Below are 21541 nucleotides of genomic sequence, written 5' to 3'. Positions count from 1 at the left end.
GTTCTGCTGATTTGGAGCTTTGGGCAGTGGGTTGCGGGTGTTAATGGATATTTATGCACCAGTGAATTGTCTGCCATTCATCACTCACTAAACTTTAATCAATACTAGTAGAAACTATCCATTTTGGTGTTTAATTGTATGGAACAATTGCTAAATTAATTGCCAAAGACAAATGTTAAAATTGAAACAGTTTAGATGTTAATGTAGACCAACGCTTTTTACCATGCCTCATCTGAGTGCCAATTAAAAGTAAGCTTGTTCTCATGGTGAAAGAGGCCTGTTTTTATTTTCTTCATAATTTCCCATCCTGCTAGCTAGCTCAGGAGTATGATTTGTGGGCATTCTTGGCTCTTGCTGAATTGACCATTCTTCTTCATGAGAAGTTGATAGGCTGTTTTACTGTTGAGAATATTGCACCTGAACCACATTTAGGATTTCCTTAAACATCCACATTCTGGAGTCAGTGGGGTACAATTCGGATGCAATGATTCTGCAACTGTTTCCCTAACTCCTGCCCTCTTATTGCTTTTGTCCACTGCTGTTCACACAAGTCATTCATACCATTGCTTCCCCACTCCTGTGTTTGTGCCACTATCACTCTATCTGTCATGCAAACCAATACCACCAGCCCCAACCTGGTCAAGTGGGTCACTGCTCCATCATTTCTCCCACACTGCCTCTTCCTCTTATTGCCATGCACCTGTCTCTAGCTTTTGGTTGAACTCTGTTCTACTAACACAGACAGAAAACCGAACTGGCGTACCATCTAAGGATGCTTTTATTCTCTTGTACCCTATTCAGATGCTTGTCAAAATTTTAGTGGCATAAGTAAAATTCCAACACTAGAATATTCAGACATTTACTACATTTCAACTATCTGCAATTTAGTTTCTGATCTGTTCTTTTCCCACTCTACGTACAGCAAGCAGATAGTATAGTTGATAAGATTTATAACCTCTAGTCAAGTTTTGAAGAAGGAAGCCTAAAGCTTGTGCAGAATGCTATTATCAGGAAATGCAATGGATTTCACTGAAATGTGACCAACTCTTTCTCATGTACCATTCCACAAACTGGTCCTAATATCATGACTTCTTACATTAACCTTTGCTGCCTTTTCTTTGGAAATGGATGCCATTCTGTTCAGCTTATATATAATAAATATTTTAATTAATTTCCCTGAAAGTTATTCCATTACCGTTAAGGTGAAACGTATGTATTCCTCAATGCAACTCCTCCTGAAATGTGACTAATCTGTCTCGATCAGTTCTTCCAATTCCTGTGACAATTTTGGGTATTCTCAGTTGAGTCATCGTAAGATCTGCTATTTCAAGGAAAACCTGCCCAGCGTGAGAACTATAAGCCATTCAAGGCCATTAGCCTTGGCTGCCTTTTTAGATCATGTCCAATCAGTACATGAATTCCATTTGACCATCTTATCCCTCAATACTCTTGTAACAATTTCCATCTTAATGAACAAAATCCTCATGTTCTTTACTATTTTAAGCTGACTAATGAAATCGTTGATTTTTGATGAACTTGTTTTTTCTGCTTTAAGCAGCAGCACTACAAGTCCTGTTAATCAATGCCTATGGTTATGTAACCCAGTCTGCAAATGCCTTTTTTCTTATGGCTTCATCTTAGAATTTACTAGGGATTACTAAGATTTCTGAGCAAATCCTCCAGCATATATTTTCTGATCTCACACCTTAACACTGTACAAGACACAAGACAGAAGTTTATAAATACACAGCTGACATAATTAATCTCCTGGGATTTCAATTCTTAACTTTTGTTGACAGACTTTGGGAGTGAAGTCTGTGAAGTAAAGAAAGGTTTATATTTCTGTGTCTACAGTGTTGGCAGAGAGACTGGCCAAGGGAGACGGCACACTGCAAGCAGTGTTTCGCTGCATGTACGTGGAGGGGAAGTTACAAGCAGTGTCCAGCATTTTATCAAAATCCTTGATGGGGGAATCTTTGGTAGGTTGTGTGTTATAATTTTTATTTCCCCCTCATATGATTTAGCAGAAATTTCTTGTATTTATGTTGAACAAGTTAAGTGGTAGTGAAATGATGAGCTGCCCCGTTTCAACTTCTGGAGTTTTTTTTGTTCTCCTGTCCTGTGCCATGTATTATAATTTCCAGAACTCTCTTTGACTTATGTTAGAGCTAGTTGCTGGAGGTGTGCAAATGTGATTTGGGGACTTTTTTTTAAACTCGCCTGTTAGCCTAACTGATATAATGTGATTTTTGTAAAAAATCTCAAACTTTGCCATTTAACACTGCAGTGTGCAGAGGATCCAATGACTTCAATATTGATAAAAGGTTTAGACCTAAAAAGGCAAATATAATAATGTATGCTCCACAAATTCACCACTTTTCTTGAATGACTGTTGGACGGTTTATGGCAACCGTACATTTGTATTCTGATTGCTACACATTAGGTAAATTTGGATGGTAGCTCAGGAGATGACAAAAGTCTGTTTGATCTGGCAAACCATGTGCAATCAATTCCAGCATCTTGGGTCCTTTTTTAAAGAGAGAAGGACTGTTGCATGTAACACAGATATGCACAGCCGTCTTTGACAGCTGTATGAATGATCACTTCATACCACTGTGATAAAGTTTTACTCTGCCCAACAGACACGCTGGGAAATCAGCATTTGCACTTCACCTGAAAGTAGCGAAATATGATATTGACTGTAGCCCCATTTTGAAGGATTACTTGCCCACATACCTCTTGAGCAATCAAACTATCTCCTAGATAAAAACTGCAGACCAGTATGACAAAACAAGGAGAACTATTCCAACCAATGGAACATTTTAGCTAATTCAAGCAGGTAGTTCTTGTTTTTTTCCCTCAGCACACACAACGCCTGGGGACCAAGATCAGGTAGATTGTTTTAATCCATAAACATATGCTGCTTCCAGCAGATGTACAGCCACAATAAGCTTAATTAATCAATATATTTTCTAACAAACCCTTAACAGATTCTCTTTTAAAAATAAAAAGCACATGCTTTATTGTTCAAGCTGAATTCTAATAGCAAGCCGTATTATTTCCACCATGCATTCATGTTTTTGTTATGTGGTCTTGAGGCCTGTGATCAACGAACTGTGAGAGTAATATGATTGCAAACACAATGCAAAAACATTTCGTCTGTGCTTATCAGAATTTATGTGCAAAATTAATTTTGTTACATTTGATTACTCTGTAGAAAAGCATGTAGTCAGTGGCCAAAATGTTGTCCTGGATTTCTTCTGTCCTATAGCACAATAAGTGGAGTAATTCTTCACTTAATTTGCTAGTCATGTCCTTTAAAATTGCAGATTTAAGTGAAACAACTTTAAGTGAATGATGTTAAAACGAGAATTTTGTTTTTCTTGACAAGGAATGCCATAAAGAACCCATGCACAAATTCAAATTCTGTACTGTTTATGTTCACTGTTGTGTATTCCCAGCTGAAATAACTTATAAAATTACTAAATATAAATGAAAAGTTGCATGAATCTGAATTAATGCTTGACAATTTTTCTGTCATCGAAAATGATTAAATCTCTTTTATAGAAGACATGGACTGCAGCAGTTCAAGGAGGTGGCTCACTACCTCATTCAAGGACAATTAGCAATGGATAATAAATAGTGGCCTGACCAGGAATAACTACATTCTATGAAAGAATTGTTAAAAACAATATTATTCAGTTTACATAGTATTTTTAATTTCAGGTGAACCAATGCTAGAGAGTATGTCTATACATTGTTACATGAATGCAAATGTATTATCATCTCCCCACCTCCTGTTTAAACATGGAAGTAATAACTACCCCCTACCAAGGCACTCCAAATATACTGTCTAACATTGACTAGTATTTCCTGAAATAAAATTACTTTCTTCCAAAGTAATTTGCTTCTGAATCACATCCCATCTCTGTTAAAATCCAGTGTTCTCTTCATTCAGTAAATTTTGTTTACATTACTCTCTTCTGTGTAACAGGAGTATTTTTGATCTCTTTCCTCTTGCCTTGACTCTCAATATTTCATTTCCACTGTCTGTGGAACACTCAGAAGTCAGCTTATCATCAGTGCCCATGCACCAGCAACTTTTCAGTGAAAACCATCACTTTAAAGGGGTATGCACTGTCTATTGTCTCCATGATGTTAAAACAAATTGCTCAAATCTGCAAAGAGCAGGGAATTTCTGTACTGATTTTTATTTTGTAATGTAGTGAGTTGTTATGTAATGTACTGCCTGAGAATGTGTTAGAGGCAGATTCAGTTTAGACTTTCAGCAGGTTATTGGATAATTTATCAAAATGTGGTGACTTGGGTCAGTGAATCTGCCTGACAGCGCCAGGGACCTGGGTTTGATTTTACCCTGGGGTGATTCTCTATTTGGTGTTTACACATTCTCCCTGTGTCTGCGTGGGTTTACTCTGTGGTCTGCAGTTTCCTCCCATTGTCCAAAGACGTGCATGTTAAGCCTATAGTGTCCAAGGATGTGCAGGCTACATGGGTTAGCCATGGAAAATACAAGGTTACAGGGATGGGTAGGGTGGTGGGTCTGGATGGGATGCTCTTTGGAGGGTGGGTGTGTGCTTGATGGGCCGATTAGCCTGCTTCCACAGTGTAGGGATTCTATGATTCTACGTAAGGTGAAACATTTTCAGCAATCCAAGGTAAAGGAAGGGAAGTTGGACCAGTTGAGTTGCTCTTGGAAAGAACGGGGATGGATATGGCAGGCTAAATGGCCTTCTGTGTACTTATCCAGATAAGTTGACATCATCTCATAACACAATGTGAGCAGGTATGTTCATATTTGCGGAAGAATAGTTCAAAGAAGGATATGGTTAAAATTTACTAATGAGGCATAGATTTGTTTGCTATCTTAGCCTTTTTGCTATCATAACCATCCATGACCATTTTGTTACAAGTAGCACTCTGCAGTAAAATAATGATTTTGTTTGAGGTTACCTACTGTATTTTCATGAGTTTGACAATGAGCAATATTGTGGCAAAAGCCACAGCAATGAGATTGACTCTCAGCTGCCCTCTGGGCAATTGGGAACCGGCAATAAATGCTGGCCCGACCAATGATGTCCACATCCTTGGTGAATGAATTTTTAAAAATTCAAACTGCTTGCATACACAAATACAAAAGTGACTGAAGTGACAGAGCTAATGAGTACCTCAAGCATTCCTCAGTGGGATTAACGGATCCACAAAAACAATTGGACTTAATAATGGGTCAAACATGAACCACGAAGCCACAACTGTTATTTTTGGTTTGATCAAGTTCTTTAATATACTATTCAGGGTCATTATGGGTATTGTTAGAGAATGCCATCAGAAATTTTATTTTTAATAAAATGCCCTTAAATTGAGAATATAGCATCATTCATGTATGTAATTATGTAATTGAGGAAGAGGAGTTTTTTGTGCACTTTAGTTCCAGAAAGGTTTCACATTGCATGCAAAAATCACCCATAACCATTCTAAACTATAGTTAAAATTTATTCCTGTCAGAGAGTAAATCTACATTTCATAAATATTTGCTATCAAATTGGTACAGCTTTACACGTTTTTTTTCTAGAATGGGATGATAACAAAAGATGTAACCAGGCTCAAAATGCTTCTTGAAGAAATGGAGGTGAGTAATCTGTTCAAAGCAGTAATAAGGGGTCTTTTTTTTTCAAATAAATTAACTTGTGTCACAGATTGTGCTGCTTGCTTTTCATGCCCTTCATATTAGATTTGATCACTGCACGGCTATAACTCTCAACTATCTTCTCCGTTTTTTTTCCCTCTACTGTGCATGTGACAACATTTGCAAATTGCTATTCACAACGAATTGCTGAAGATGTTACCTTTTATGACACCACTCAATTTGCACAGCTGCACAACCCTTGAAATGAATGTTCTCTTAAAAAGTTCGATGTTTTGAAGTTTTACTAATAATTAATTTCAAATAACCAGCATGATATTCCCAGAGTTACCAACATGACATGGCTATATTCCTCCAGTTTTGCAAATGGAAAATTCCTGATCTTGAATCAATACAGAGCAACATAAAATTAATGTGAAATTACCTTGGACTGTTCTTGTACGTTCCGGTATATTTGTTACTAAGTAAAAGTTTCTGTTACACACAGTCAAATGTTCTCATTAGTCAATGTAAAATTAGAACTAATGTAAAGAAAGTAGTGAGTGCTGTGTTATTGCTTTACATTTGATCTGGGAATTGCTGTCATTGTCTGTTTTGCCTTGTGTTGTCTGCAGCCAATTCCTGTTAGTGAAGAAAACATTTGAAGGGGGGTTGGGTTAGGGAGCACTTTGGTTGTGACCAAGATGGACGACAGAGGTCCTGCTCTGAAATTAATTTCTTCATCTCTCCTTTATCACCATTTGTCTCTTTTCTGGGGGCACTCACCATCTGTACAAAGGTAATTCCTTTTGTTTCCATTATCACCTCACCATATCAACATCTAGCTTGTGGCAAATTTGCAGAAATCACTGTAATGGGTAATTTGGGAAGTTTTGGTCAAAATCCTATTGACCAATAAAGCTTTTGTGCTGGCAGTGATCAAGACTATGCTAGACTCTTCTTGAATGCTGCCTTTTAAAACTGTTGAAGATTTGTTCTTCATCACTGTACATTAGTTACATTAGACCATTCAACCATTAAGCCTGTTTTGTTTTAGATTAGGTTATTTACAGTGTGGAAACAGGCCCTTCAGCCCAACAAGTCCACACCGACCCGCCGAAGCGCAACCCACCCATACACCTACATTTACCCCTTAGCTAACACTACGGGCAATTTAGCATGGCCAATTCACCTGACCTGCACATCTTTGGACTGTGGGAGGAAACCGGAGCACCCGGAGGAAACCCACGCAGACACGGGGAGAACGTGCAAACTCCACACAGTCGCGTGAGGCGGGAATTGAACCCGGATCTCTGGTGCTGTGAGGCAGCAGTGCTAACCACCGTGCCGCCCACTACCCTGTTCTACCATTCAGTGAGACCGTGACTGATCTGTGGCCTAACTTCATGTGCCTGCCTTTGGCCAATATTCCTTTATACCCTTTGCTTCACAAAACATTATCAATCTCACATTTAAAAATAAGAACTGATCCTGCATCCACTGCCATTTGTAGGAGAGACTTCTAAACATCTACGCCGTGTGTGTGTAGAAGTGCTTCCTAATATTTCTTCTGAATGGTCTGGTCCGAATTCCCAGACCATGTCCCCGAGCTCTAGAATCGCACAAGCAGTGGAAAGAGTTTATCCATATGTCCACTTTCCTTTCCTCGTTAACATCATGAAGATTCCAATCAAATCATCCTTTTAAGCTTATAAATTCTAGAGAAAACAGGCCTAATTTATATATTGCTATTTATATATCTCTCCTCATAACTTAACCCCTGATGTTCAGGTCTCATTCTTGTAAACCCACGTTGCACTGCCTCAAAGCCCAAAATGTCTTTCCTAACATGTGGGGCCCAAAATCTTTGTTTTCAACTTAAATGTATTTGAAAATGAGTATTTGATTCGCGATTGCCTAATTTTCTTTTCAATGTCCATCAATTCAGGAGTCCAAAAAGGATCTCTTCTCTCCTACTTACTTATCAACTACTTTAATGTACATAGCCAAATTTGTCATCATCTAACCATTGTTACATGTTTTGATTTTAGCTCATATTAATGTAGTTTTACTCTCTCTTCTGTCCTTCACTTAGCTGTATCTTTTTAAGATACAGAACATTTTTTTAAAAAAATCTACCAGTCGTGCTCATTCTTTTTTTTTTGTAGATATTTTTATTGAAATTTAACATTTTTGCAAATTTACAAAAATAAACAAAACTCTCAAATACAAACATTGATGTACAATTAAATCATATATACAATAGTCATAATTTAACAAAGAAAAGAGAAAGAAAGAAAACAAAAAAAGAAAGAAAAAGAAACGAAAAAAGAAAGAAAAAAAACCTCAACTTTCTACTAATCTAACCTATAACTAACCAGAGTGTATACCTAAGTCTCTTACATGCTCGGAATGTATAAACATCAAATATAATAAAACCCGTATTCGCGCAGGATTCCTCTCCCAAGGGGCCCCGGAGCAGCCCGGTCTGAATTCTTCACTAAATAAAAGCCCTTGTTAGGATAGCCGAAATATCTGCATTTATATAATTCAAAAAGGGCTGCCATATTTTATAAAATAATTCAGTCTTTCGGTGCACCATATTTGTGAGGAAGTCAAGGGGGATATATTCCATAATTAATCTGTGCCAATTTGAAAGTCCAGGGGGGCCCTCAGCCACCCAGTTCACCAAACTATTTTTCCTTGTACAGAAAGAGAGAATAGAAAATAGTCTCTTCCCATGCATATCCAGAGATGAGAGGTTCGAAAAGCCCAAAAGGAGAGATACAGGGTCCACCCTAATTTCCGTTCCTAAAATTTCTGTCAGGGTATTTGCCACTTTAGTCCAGTATCTGTGGATTTTCTGACAAGTCCACAAACAATGTACAAGAGTACCCACCTCTATTTTGCATTTAGGACACATTGGAGATGCTCCTGCCTTAAATTTTGCCAGTCGAGCCGGAGCTATATGGGCCCTATGAAGTACCTTTAGTTGGATAGCCTGAGTTCTGTTACAGATAGCAATTCTTCTAGCATTTTCCCAAATGTCATTCCACATATCCTCAGAGATTTCTAGCCCCAAGTCCTGCTCCCATGTTTTAAGCAGGTCATCCATGTCTCCTGAGACTCCATCATGTAGCAAATGGTATATAGTACTAACGGAGGATGCCCCCGCTGGTCGTAAGACATTACGTTCTCTGTCTGATTTATAAAGACTATCTATTAATGTAGTCTTCCTCTGTATATAATCTCGAACTTGGAAGTATCGAAAGAGATCCCCATTAGGTATTCCGAATTTCAGACGCAGCTGCTCAAAGGACATCAGGATCCCATCTTTAAATAGGTCCCCTAAGCATGAGATGCCCCTGGATTTCCAGAGTTTAAAGGTGGCATCTGTAATCCCCGGTTGGAATCCCCATGCGCCTACTATTGGTGCATGGGGGGATGTTTTATGTGAGTTACCCTCATTTTGCCGCATTATATTCCAGGCCTTAATTGTGTTTAATATTATGGGATTTTTACAGTGGTCTGTAATGATTTTCCTCTTATCTGAAAATAAAAGGTTAATAAGTGGGTATTTTACTTGAGAGGCTTCGATATCCAGCCAAATTGATTGTGGATCAGATGAAACCCAATCAGCTATGTAACTTAGTAGGGAGCTTAACTGATATTTCCTAAAGTCTGGGAAGTCCAGTCCTCCCCTTGCCTGTGGAAGCTGTAGCTTCTTCAGCTTAATAAGGGGCCGTCTATGGTTCCAAATAAAGGAGCCCAACCAGCCATATAATTTACGTAGGGCTAGCCTTGGCAGCATCAGCGGGAGCATTCTCATAGGATATAAGAGACGGGGCAGAACATTCATTTTAATTAATGCTATTCTCCCTAGCCAGGAAATCGGAAGGTCTCTCCATCGCTGGAGGTCCTGCCTTATCCTTTCCATTAATTGTACAAAATTAGCCCTATACAGCTGATCAAATACTGGCGTGATAAAAATACCTAAATATAAGAAGCCCTCCAGGGACCAACGGAAGGGAAAAGGGGATCCGTCCATTAAGTGGGGTATCATAGCCAGACCACCCATTGGCATGGCTTCCGATTTTGAAAAATTAATTTTATAGCCTGAGAATGCACTAAATGTATTAATAACTTGAATTAGACGAGGCACTGACATTAAAGGATTACTGAGGAATAAGAGAACGTCATCTGCATAGAGGGTAATTTTGTGTTTACCTGTACCAATCCTCGGGGCCGTTATATTAGGATCAGTCCGGATGGCTTCTGCTAATGGTTCGATTATCAGTGTAAACAACAATGGTGAGAGAGGACATCCTTGACGGCAGCCCCTACCCACACTGAAGCCATCCGATCTTAACCCATTAGTAATAACAGCTGCTTTGGGGTCATTATACAATGTTGAAACCCATTTGGTAAACACCTGTCCAACGCCAAACCTTTCCAATGTGTAAAATAAATATGACCATTCAACCCTATCAAATGCCTTTTCCGCATCCAATGAAATTACTACTCCTGGTATCTTTCCCTGATGACAGGCTTGGATCATATTCAAGACCCTTCTGATATTATTGGATGATCTGCGGCCCTTAATAAATCCCGTCTGGTCCTCCTTTATAATATATGGCAGTACCCTTTCTAGTCTTAGTGCTAACATTTTTGAGAGAATTTTAAAGTCTACATTTAGTAAGGATATTGGTCTGTAAGATGCACAATCTTCTGGGTCTTTTCCTTTTTTGAGGATAAGAGAAATATTTGCTTCTTTCAGCGTGGGCGGGAGACAGACCTGACTATGCGCAAAATTATACATATCCATAAGTGGGTCAACCAATATTCCTGTAAATTCTTTATAGAATTCAGCTTGAAAACCATCTGGGCCCGGTGCTTTTCCGCTCTGAAGTTGCCTAATTGCCTCAAGTATTTCTTGGACTGTTAAAGGGGTATTTAGGGCCGACACCTGTTCCGGAGTCAGGCCCGGGAAGGTCAAATTTTTAAAAAATGACTGCATCCTCCTAATCCTATCTTCACAATCCTGCGATCTATATAGTTCAGAATAAAATTCTTTAAAGGTCGCATTGATCTTTTTATGATCATGAGTCAGGGTACCTGTACTTTCCTTGATGGTCGGAATAGTTTGAGGGGCTTTCTGTTTCTTTGCAAGAAATGCTAAGTATCTACCCGGTTTGTCGCCATATTCATATAATCTTTGTTTTGCAAATAATATTTCCCTTTTAGCCGCTTGAGTAAGCGCGGTGTTTAAAGCTGTCCTAAGAGCTGTAATCCTCTGCAATTTTGTGATAGAAGGTCTATCAGCGTATGCTGTTTCGGCTGCTTTTAGGCGAGCTTCGAGCAGACGCTGTTGCTCTCCCTTCATTTTCCTCTGGGTCGCTGAATAGGAGATGATCAAACCTCGTGCATAAGCTTTGATGGTCTCCCACATCATTGACGGATTGCTAGCCGTACCAGTATTAATTTCTAAAAAGGTTTTAAGTTCTTGGGAGAAGTACTTTAAAAATTTGCTATCTTTTATCAGGAAGGGGTCCATACGCCAATGCCGAGCAGATGTCCCATTGTTCTTTACCTTAGTTTCCATGTATACAGCGGCATGGTCAGAGATTGCTATAGTACCTATTTTACAGGTTGCTATAGAGTTTAGAAAAATCGATGGGGCAAAAAACATATCAATTCTTGTGTGACATTTATGTGGATTAGAGTAGAAAGAAAAATCTCTACCCTGTGGATGGAGACATCTCCATACATCTACCAATCCTAATTCTTTATTCAGGTCCGCCAGTTGTCTAGATCTGGGAGATACTCCAGCGGCACTCTTGGGAATCCTGTCTATTTCCGGATCCATAATACAATTAAAGTCTCCCCCTATAATTGTATGACGGGCACCAAAGGCCATCAGTTTTGAAAAAGCTTCCGTTATGAATTTAAAGGGGTGTGCCGGGGGGCAGTATACATTTAAGATCCCATATTCCTCTCCATTTATGAGGGCTTTAATCAAAATATATCGTCCAGATTCGTCTTTTATCTGATTTAGAATTTTCAAAGGGAAGTTCTTCCGGACAAGGATAACGACTCCCCTGCTTTTTGAATTAAAAGAGGAAAAAAAGGCCTGATCAAATCCGCCCTGTCGTAATTTTAAGTGTTCTTTATCCGACAGGTGTGTCTCCTGTAGGAGAGCTATATCAACTCTCTCCTTCTTAAGATTTGATAATATTTTCTTCCTTTTAACTGGCGAATTACTCCCCCTGACATTCCAGGTGCACCACTTAACCGACTGTTCAGCCATAATCATCTGGACAGATCCGAGACCCCTCGGGAGGGGAAACCCTATCTAGAACATCCCGAGCATGGAGCATACAAGATTTACAAAAGTAAAGATTCTCTGATACACTCAAAACAATATAACAAAAAACTCTTTCTAAGTATAAAAAATATAAAACATTCCGAATTGGAGATTTTCTCCCTTGTTCCCAGGGAGCGTCACTTCCTCTCCCACAGTCCATCTTACCCTCTTCCAACCAGTGCCCCACCCTTGACCCAGGTGTTCCTCAATAAAATGAGGAGAATTCAAATATAATATAAAGCTAGAGTTAACAGTGAACACCCCACCCCCACCCACACCCACATCTAAATATATTTGGGAATATTAATACCATATATAACTATAAGATTACAATCTCAACATGTAATACTTAAATATAATACCACAAAATAACAGGGGAAAGAAAAACAACCCCTCTCCTAAAATCAGAAATAAAATAGAATAAGGTAACCACCTCTCCCCATCAACATTAACCAAACGCCCCAACATATATATATATACATACACACATAGGGGGAAAGATAAGAAAAGATGAAGGGATGTAAACCAAAATAATGGGAAAGGCAGACCAGCGTCCACAATCTCTTACAGCTTATTTAAGAGAGTCCAAGAATTCCTTAGCCTTCTCCGGTGATCCAAAGTTATATATGGATCCTTCGTGGCTAAGGCGTAGCGTCGCTGGATATCGTAAGGAGTACTGAATATTTAAGTCCCTTAAACGCTTCTTCGCCTCATCGAATGCCTTCCTCTTTCGGACCAAAGCTGGGGAGAAGTCCTGGAACAGCATGATCCTGGATCCTTTGTGGGTCATAGCTTGGGGATCTTTTCCCAGATTTCTTGAGGCTTCCAGGAGCATCTGCCTCTCCCTATAGCTCTGCAGCTGGAACAGGACCGGGCGTGGGCGCTGGGTTGAGCCGGGCCCACGTACTGTGACCCTGTAGGCCCATTCTACCCTTACCCGGCCTGATCCATTATGCAGATTTAAAAGTTGTGGCAGCCAATGCTCTAAGAATGCTGTTAGCTGACCTCCCTCTTCCTGTTCAGGCAGGCCCAACAACCGAATATTTTTTCTACGACATCGATTTTCGAGGTCATCAATGTGGTTTTCTAGGTTCTGGACTCGATTCTCGAGAAAACGGATGTGGTCGGCTGTTGATTTTATCCCAGTCTCTGAGGCTGCGGCCTTCGACTCCACCTCTCTGACTCGGCACTCCAATTCCTGAATGTCTCTGCCCTGCTTCTGCAGCTCGGCTGATAGTGCTTCTCTGCTCTGCCGAGACTCATCGATAAAAGCATCAATCTTCGCCTCCCACCTGGCAAACATCTCCTCAAAGCTCATCTTCATTGGTAAATCTCCTGAAGTAGCTGAAGACACCTTTGTTGCAGCTGAAGAGGGAGAGGGTGGGGGAGGGGTCCCTGCTTTCTTAGAGCCGCCTGTTCCCTTCCCTTTACTCATTTTCCAGCTAGTATTAGACTATTTAAATGTACTAATAGGTAACTATTTAAGGTTAACAACTATTATAAATGGTTTAGTGAGTGTGGTGGGGGTGGATAGCCCACTTTTCCCAAGTTTTGGGTAGAGCACTGTGGACTCAGTCTTGCTGGGTCGCCGCCATCTTGGATCCCCCCAGTCGTGCTCATTCTTATTCATTAATTCAAATTGTTTTTCCTCTTCTGGAAGGTTTTTATAATTTAACGTTTCATCCTGTATTCTTGAAGGTGCTCTTTAACAAGGATTGCTGAATGGCAGTCAAGAATAGAGACCTTGTTAGTTGTATGTTTTCTCCCCCTCAGTGATTCATTCTGATGTCAACCCAAATTTCCTAACTGCTCTCTGAATTGAGAATTGTTCTGTTCTACTCATGTGTATTGTCTGCTTTCTATTTTTCTTGCAGATAACCAGCAATAAACTGATGTCCACATATTTGGAAGGCACAGAAGAAGGTAATTCACAAAATAAGTCTGTAGTGTTTGTTGAATTTAGTTATTTGTTGTCCAGCATAGTTAATATACCTGTGAACAAACTTTTATAAAGCATCTTGTGTCCTGAAGAAGTTCTAAAATGTTTCAGAATCACTGAATTACAGTGGGCAAGAAAGTTGAACTGTTTCAAACTAGGTGCCCTTTGTTTGAGGATAGCTTTTCAATCGACATTTTGTTGGAGGCAGTTAAGGACTGACAGAACATATTCATCCAACTCCTTGAAAACAATTTTAAATAGTCTCTCCCAATAGCCCTGTGAATAAAGGCTTAGTCTGCTGGCATTCTAAACCATGCAGCCCAAAAGCTGCCAGGTTTCATTCCTAATATACTTGGTTTGGAGTTTTTAGCCAGATTGGCTATTAGAATACAATATCAGTGTTCCTGCTCCTGAATACTGTTCAGGGAGCCAAATAAAGAAGTGCATGGGTTGGTGTTTTGTTTGGCACAGCATCAAGTTCTGTCATGTCCGCCATGACCATAAACTGTATTAAAAATCATTGATCTATGGCACATGGAATGCTCCCATCGGCGAGCTGCCTATGGGCCTTATGGAACATTATAGCTTTGAAAGATGATCCTTTTAGATAAGAAGGGAAAACTATGTGATTATATATTGTCCAAAAATTTTTACTTTTTCAATTATCGCTGTGATTGTGAAAAGAAAGGACCGACTGTCAAAGGACAAATAATCAATAAAATAGGATACATTTTGGGCTCTTGGACTATCATCTGGAAAACTGTAAGTCAGGCTTCTGAATAATCTGTCTCAGAAGTTATTTTGTTTTACTTTTACATTGGCAGGCCAGTTTAAAATATTTTTAAATTTTGCATGAAATTCCTTGTTTTCTTGCTGGATATCTGATGAGTTTTGGTTCTGGCTGATCACTGTTGTTCGAGCAAGCTGTGTAGGCTTGAGTGTCCTTTGTCATTCCAAATTCAACCTAGTGTAGACAGGCAGTTAACTGTTGCTGTTGCAAGGTGACCATTTGATCTAAAAATACTGTAGGAAAATAGAAAAGCTTTTTAAAGAATAATCTTTAAAATGTTTTCAAATGATTGGTGCAGATTCTGAAGATGGATGGCAGTTTCGGCCTCCTCCCCGAGGTGTCACCTGTAGTGAAGAGTACACATTATGTAAAAGGTAAGCAATCTACTATTTAATTAAATAACCTCTTGCTTTCTCATTGGATTAACTTTTGATACAGCGTTTTTGTTGCTTCTCATCTGTCTCAAATGACGAATTTCTTGTACTTTGTGCATTTGGGCATTCTCTTACTTGTCTGGAAGTGAACGGCACGGTGGCACAGTGGTTAGCACTGCTGCCTCACAGCGCCTGGAGACCCGGGTTCATTTCCCAACTCAGGCGACTGACTGTGTGGAGTTTGCACGTTCTCCCTGTGTCTGCGTGGGTTTCCTCCGGGTGCTCCGGTTTCCTCCCACAGTCCAAAGATGTGCGGGTCAGGTGAATTGGCCATTCTAAATTGCCCATAGTGGTAAGGGGTAAGGGATAATGTAGGGGTATGGGTGGGTTGCGCTTCGGCGGGTCGGTGTGGACTTGTTGGGCTGAAGGGCCTGTTTCCACACTGTAAGTAATCTAATCTAATGAACATCTGTATGTTCATATTTCATTGTTTGCTGAGCTACAAGATGAGCAGCATGGCAGAATTCTACGTTTTCTGGTATAACATTCTGAGAGGTTAAAGGGATTGAGGATAGGGCCAGAGAACTAACACCAATTTGTAAGAAGACAGAGGTTGGTGGTTGATGGGCAGTGTTCATCCTGGAGTTCAGTTACTACTGGTGTACCCTAAGGATCTGTTTTGGGGCCACAGCTGTTCGTCATTTTCGTAAATGACCTGGATGAGGGTGTACAAGGATGGGTGAGTACATTTACGGATGACACTAAAGTTGGTGGAGTTGTGGACAGTGTAGCAGGTTCAGAGGGACATAGATGAGCTGCAGAGCTGAGCTGAGAGGTGGCAAATGGAGTTTAATGCGGACAAGTGTGAGGTGATTCACTTTGGAACAAGCAAGAGGAATGCAGAGTACTGGGTTAATGGTAAGATTCTTGGTAGTGTGGATGAGCAGAGAGATGTGTGTCCACATGCATGGATCTCTGAAAGTTGCCACCCAGGTTGATAGGTTAGTTAGAATGCATACAGTGTGTTAGGTTTTATTGGTAGAGGGATTGAGTTTTGGAGCCACGAGGTCATGTTGCAACTGTACAAAACTCTGGTACGGCCACATTTGGAGTATTGTGTACAGTTCTGGTCACCACATTATAGCACTGGAAAGGGTGCGGAGGAGATTTACCAGGATGTTGCCTGGTATGGAGGGAAGGTCTTAACGAGGAAAGACTGAGGGACTTGAGGCTGTTTTCTTTACAGAGAAGGAGGTTGAGAGGTCACTTAATAGAGACATACAAGATGATCAGACAATTGGATAGGGTGGACAGTGGGAGCCTTTTTCCTTGAATGGTGGTGGCTAGCTCAAGAGGGCATAGCTTTAAATTGAGGAGTGATGGATATAGGACAGATTTCAGAGGGTGATTCTTTACTCTGTAGACAGGGCATGAAATGCCCAACCTGCAACAATAGTGGACTCATCAACTTTAAGGGCATTTAAATGGCCAATGGAGAAACATTATGATGTAAACGGAATAGTGTAGGTTTTTTTTTAGATTAGATTAGATTAGACTTACAGTGTGGAAACAGGCCCTTCGGCCCAACAAGTCCACACCGACCCGCCGAAGCGAAACCCACCCATACCCCTACATTACCCCTTACCTAACACTACGGGCAATTTAGCATAGCCAATTCACCTGACCCGCACATCTTTGGACTGTGGGAGGAAACCGGAGCACCCGGAGGAAACCCACGCAGACACGGGGAGAACGTGCAAACTCCACACAGTCAGTCGCCTGAGTCGGGAATTGAACCCGGGTCTTCAGGCGCTGTGAGGCAGCAGTGCTAACCACTGTGCCACCGTGCCGCCCACAAAGGTTAGATGGACTTCAGGTTGGTTTCACAGGTCGATGCAATATTGAGGGCCAAAGGGCCTGTACTGCACTGTAATGTTCTATGTTCTATTTCAAAACATATATAGACAACAATCTCACCAGCACTCCAGAATTGAGACTGATAATTTGCAACTCCTAATATCATTGATTATCTGCAGGAATGGTAGATAAATGGTAAAAACAGCCCCCATACAGTCTCTGAAGACCTCCCAAGAACAAACAGACGTATCAAGTCCTTATAAGTAATAGGAAGTGGACAGTGCCTTGCTGGCAATCAAGTCAGGCAAAAATATGAGTTGATGGGATTCAATCAGAATTCTTGAAAAACATTGGTTCACAGGAATGAAGTATCTAGCAAAACTATTTAACAATATCAGTTGTTCAGGCTCCATTCCAAATATCTGGCACCAATTCAAGTTAGTGGCCTTTGACAATCCAGGAAGGCCACTCAACAAGTCATGCAGCTACTGCCCTTCACCCTGGTCTCAATAATATGCAAGGTCTTGGAATGTTTCCTGTTTAACAAACTGAATCCCATTCTGAAAGCAGCAATGCTTTCTGTTATAAACATTGCTCATGGTAATACTGGACAATTCAGATTCCAGAATGAAACATAGTTTGATAGACCATGCGTTTAATCTTTGCAGTTAGTCAGCTTGGTAGTTAGTCACTGAAGCATAGACTCACAAGGCTACTGATGTTCTTTAACAACGAAGTATAAGTTCAAGACACAAAGAAAACAAACCTAACTATGTAGTACAGATAAAAAGGTCTTGACATAAACATGCAAATTTTAAATCTTTTCACCAATGTCAGCCCCTATAAAGACTCAATCCCTCTTTATTCTCAAAACATGTTGCAATTCCTTTCAGAGTCCCATGGCGTGAACCTTTTATATTTCTAATTCTCTAAATGGTCTCATTTGTAACAGTTTGAAGATTTCTGTCCAAATACTCCGAGCTATAAAGCTTCACAGACTAGAAGCTATTTCTGCCGAGTGGCCTTGAACTAAACTATTAAAAAGAAATCTTGGTACCCCAGCTATCAGAAACTATTATGCCTTCTGTACTGAACTCTGGGTTTTTCTGAACTAGAATCTTGGTTCTGAAGTCAAAACTGAACCAATTGCTTTAAAGTGTTCACTCTACTTGCCATAAATCCAGCATTATCAATATTATCTATTTCCACCCAGGCACTTGACTGCGATGATATGTCGTCTTGAATGCAATGCACTTGAGTCACTATCCAAACAACTTTTGACCTGTCTAAACTTAACCTTCAAAGACTGACCAAAATCCACCTGTCTCATTTGTGGGGAAAAAAAATCAATTTTCAAATAGGATAATATAAGCACTGTTCTTCACCACCCACCTGGCCAACCAAGCAGGCAGTTTTACTTATGACAGAAAAGCACACAGGCTTACTGTTAACACTTTTCAAAATCATCTGCTGTGTGAAAGCCAACAAATCAAGTCTAGGATCAACAATTAACAGTCCTATGTGCAGCCTGGAGATCAAATCAGCTATGCATGCATGCATAGGCAACAACAAGTTCCTCTGGGCTTCTGTCCTCACCACTTGGCTTCAACGCGTATACTGGTAAGATTTCTTTCTCTCAGATCCATGGCAATAATGGAGTCGTACTGCACGAAACAGTCCCTTCAGTCCAACCAGTCCATGTTGAATATGATCCCAAACCTGCCCTGCTGATGGCCCATATCCCTCCAAATCTTTCCAATTCATGCAGTTATCCAAATATCTTTTCAATGTTGTGCCTGTGCCTACATCCACAACTTCCCAGGATGTTCATTCTACGCACAAAGCACCCTCTGTGTTTAAAAAAGATTGCCCCTTGCCTTTTATAAATCTCTCTCTTCTCTCCTTAAAAATGCACTACCTAGTCTTGAAATCCACCATCCTAGGGCAAAGACACCTACCATTAATATACCTTTCATGATTTTATAAACCTCTGTAAGATCACCTCTTAACCTCCTACACTCCAGTGAAAAAGTGTCCCAGCCTATCCAGCCTTTCTTGATAACTCAAACCTTCCAAATCTGGCAACGTCCTGGTAAATCTCTTCTGAACACTCTCCAGCTTAATAATATTCTTCCTTCAACTGGGCAACCAGAACTGGATGTAGTAGTCCAGAGACGCCTCACTAATGTCCTGTAGAACCTCAACATGACTTTAATCTGTCATACTGATGACTTGGTAGCCCAGCCTTAAGAACTTCACAACATTGAGAAAAAACTCAGCAAAGATCTGAAAGTCTACTTCAGGAAATAGAGGCTTCAACTAAACTTTGTCAGTATTGTTGCTTCAACATTTTCCCTGAAGGCCAAGGAAGCACATCATCATCCATTCTATGATTAACCCCTCATCCATAACATAACACCAAATCTTCCTCGACATTACTGGGGTGGCACAGTGGTTCAGTGGTTATCACTGCTGCTCCACAGCACCAGGGACCTGGGTTCAATTCCCACAGCAATTGGCTGTGTGGAGTTTGCATATTCTCCCGCATCTGTGTGGGTTTCCTCTGGGTGCTCCGGTTTCCTCCACCCACAATCCAAAGATGTGCAGGTCAGTGAATTGGCTGTGCTAAATTGTCCATAATGTTCAGAGTAAACATAGGAGAATTGGTCTGAGTCGGTTACTCTTCAGAGGGTTGGTGTGGATTTATTGGGCTGAAGGGCCTGTTTCCGTATTGTAGGTTATGTAATCATTACTCTTGGTCATGTGTTGGCCTACCAGCAATATGTTCAGATTACCTAAACCAAGATTAAGACAAGAATGAATTTGTATGGAACCTGCTTCAGTCACTCTGGTCTGTCCAGCAGCAGAGTACTGCTCAATCTGGCTTAGGTGTGCAGGACATCTGAAATCCTGTGCCTACTGGAACATATTGCATGCCCTATAAACAGACCTCCTTGTTGATTGCAAACACCACTTACAACCTAGTAACTGACCATGTGGTGAAGTTCCACAGAAAATTGAGTTGACCATTGACCATTTGAGGACAGACCACGGAAGAATTATCTGCTGGCCCCTAAAGTGAAGTATGAAGAACAGCCGGATTTGTGACTAGATCCATTAAATTTTGGCCGTCACCCATACACTGAACTTCTGGCTTGGGATAATGGTTCTAGGTGGCATTACAGTCACGCATGCTGCATCAGCTGAAGCTATTGAATGGATGGGGAACCTTGTCATCAAATGACAAACACTTCCCAGCCACTTAAATAAAACGAAGTAAATTTTCAGTAAATGATTTGCAACAATTGAGCATTATTGCTTTCATTGTTAAGTCGGGAAGTTTACAAGCAACAAATTATAGAACCTTTAAAATAGGAGATTTATTGCTTCCTGTTAAGTTAAATAATGTATTTTTGTTTTGCTTCAGGTTTATAGAGCAGAAAATATGTAGATATGGTGCTCAATGTACATCTGCACACTCGCAGAAAGAGTTGACAGAATGGCAGAAACGTTACTCTTCACGGCTGATGCGCTTGAAACAGCAGAAAGAAAATAAACAATCTATTGGGAATTATATGGAAACGTTAATTGAAAAATGGATGAATTCTTTATCTCCAGAAAAAGTGGTATGTGAATCACTTAATTTGGCACGTTACTTAAGAGAGAAGAAACTTGCAATATATGTCTTTCACATTTTCAAGTGTCCAGTCATTAGTTAATGCATAGCTAATTTATTACTTTTCAGTATAGTCAGTCGCCGTTGATTTGGGGCTAACCTGAAGGTTTGTGCAGAGCAGTCTGTGCCAAACTTCATTGTGATAGATTGCCAGTAAATCTGTTTTGGTGATGAGAGTTGTGTTATGGACCAGACCAAACACCCTCAAAGAGTGTCAAGGAGATAGTCTAGACTCTAACTTTTACCTTTTTTTAAAGACAAGTGTAAGGTGCTGTATTCCAGATGTGATTTGATTGGTGAAACAACTAGGCTTCATGCAAAGCATTCTTTATTCTTATACCACAGTTAAAATACAAACAAAAGAAGGATTAGCATAACTATAACTATTGAAATACAAAGCAAAATAATATGTTATTTAACTGCTACTTATCAACTGTTCCAATATATCAGCTTTCCATTAGCGCACTCTTTGCAAAGGCAAATTCAGCAAAACAGATTTCCCTTATTTGCTATCTCCTCCATACCACTGGTAGAATTAATCCAGCAGCAGAGTGCATTAAATCTTTTGTGACAGCAGAGAGTGAGAGAACACTGTATCCAGCAGCTTCAACTCCAAAACTCCAACTTCAACAACTGAAAGAGAAACTAAAACCCTCGGTCTGTGTGAACCTGACTCCACCCACTCAGGCTTATTTGTCTATTTAAAAATAAAACCAAAGCTATTTACTTTCCATGAAGCAGATACCACAGCACAAGGTTTACAACACACCTTTCAAGTGAACCAGGACAAAACACATCAGTCTTAAAAGTACAGATGGTCACAGTTGAGAGATCAGTGTTGTTCTGAGGATCCTAAAGTTGTGTCACGCTCCACATTCTAATTATCTGTTGGTGCACTGT

At 40.2% G+C, this 21541-nt stretch overlaps 1 protein-coding gene across 6 annotated transcripts in view; it reads left to right on the top strand.

The window, feature by feature from the left end:
* The window catches only part of helz (helicase with zinc finger), a 293579-nt gene that overhangs the window by 55183 nt on the left and 216855 nt on the right, over nucleotides 1-21541 (top strand). For 5 of the 6 annotated variants that reach the window (XM_060844736.1, XM_060844735.1, XM_060844734.1 and 2 more), the window contains exons 4-8: nucleotides 1855-1979; nucleotides 5591-5647; nucleotides 13880-13928; nucleotides 15033-15108; nucleotides 20393-20591. In XM_060844736.1, the coding sequence (XP_060700719.1) occupies nucleotides 1855-1979; nucleotides 5591-5647; nucleotides 13880-13928; nucleotides 15033-15108; nucleotides 20393-20591 (506 nt within the window). The remainder of the gene's footprint in view (nucleotides 1-1854; nucleotides 1980-5590; nucleotides 5648-13879; nucleotides 13929-15032; nucleotides 15109-20392; nucleotides 20592-21541) is intronic. The other variant, XM_060844738.1, reaches the window with a different exon arrangement.

Source organism: Hemiscyllium ocellatum, chromosome 25 (genome assembly GCF_020745735.1).
Source record: "Hemiscyllium ocellatum isolate sHemOce1 chromosome 25, sHemOce1.pat.X.cur, whole genome shotgun sequence".
Taxonomy (NCBI): Eukaryota; Metazoa; Chordata; class Chondrichthyes; order Orectolobiformes; family Hemiscylliidae; genus Hemiscyllium; species Hemiscyllium ocellatum.
The sequence above is the reverse complement of the archived record's forward strand: the minus strand, read 5'-3'. Positions and strand labels throughout refer to the sequence as shown.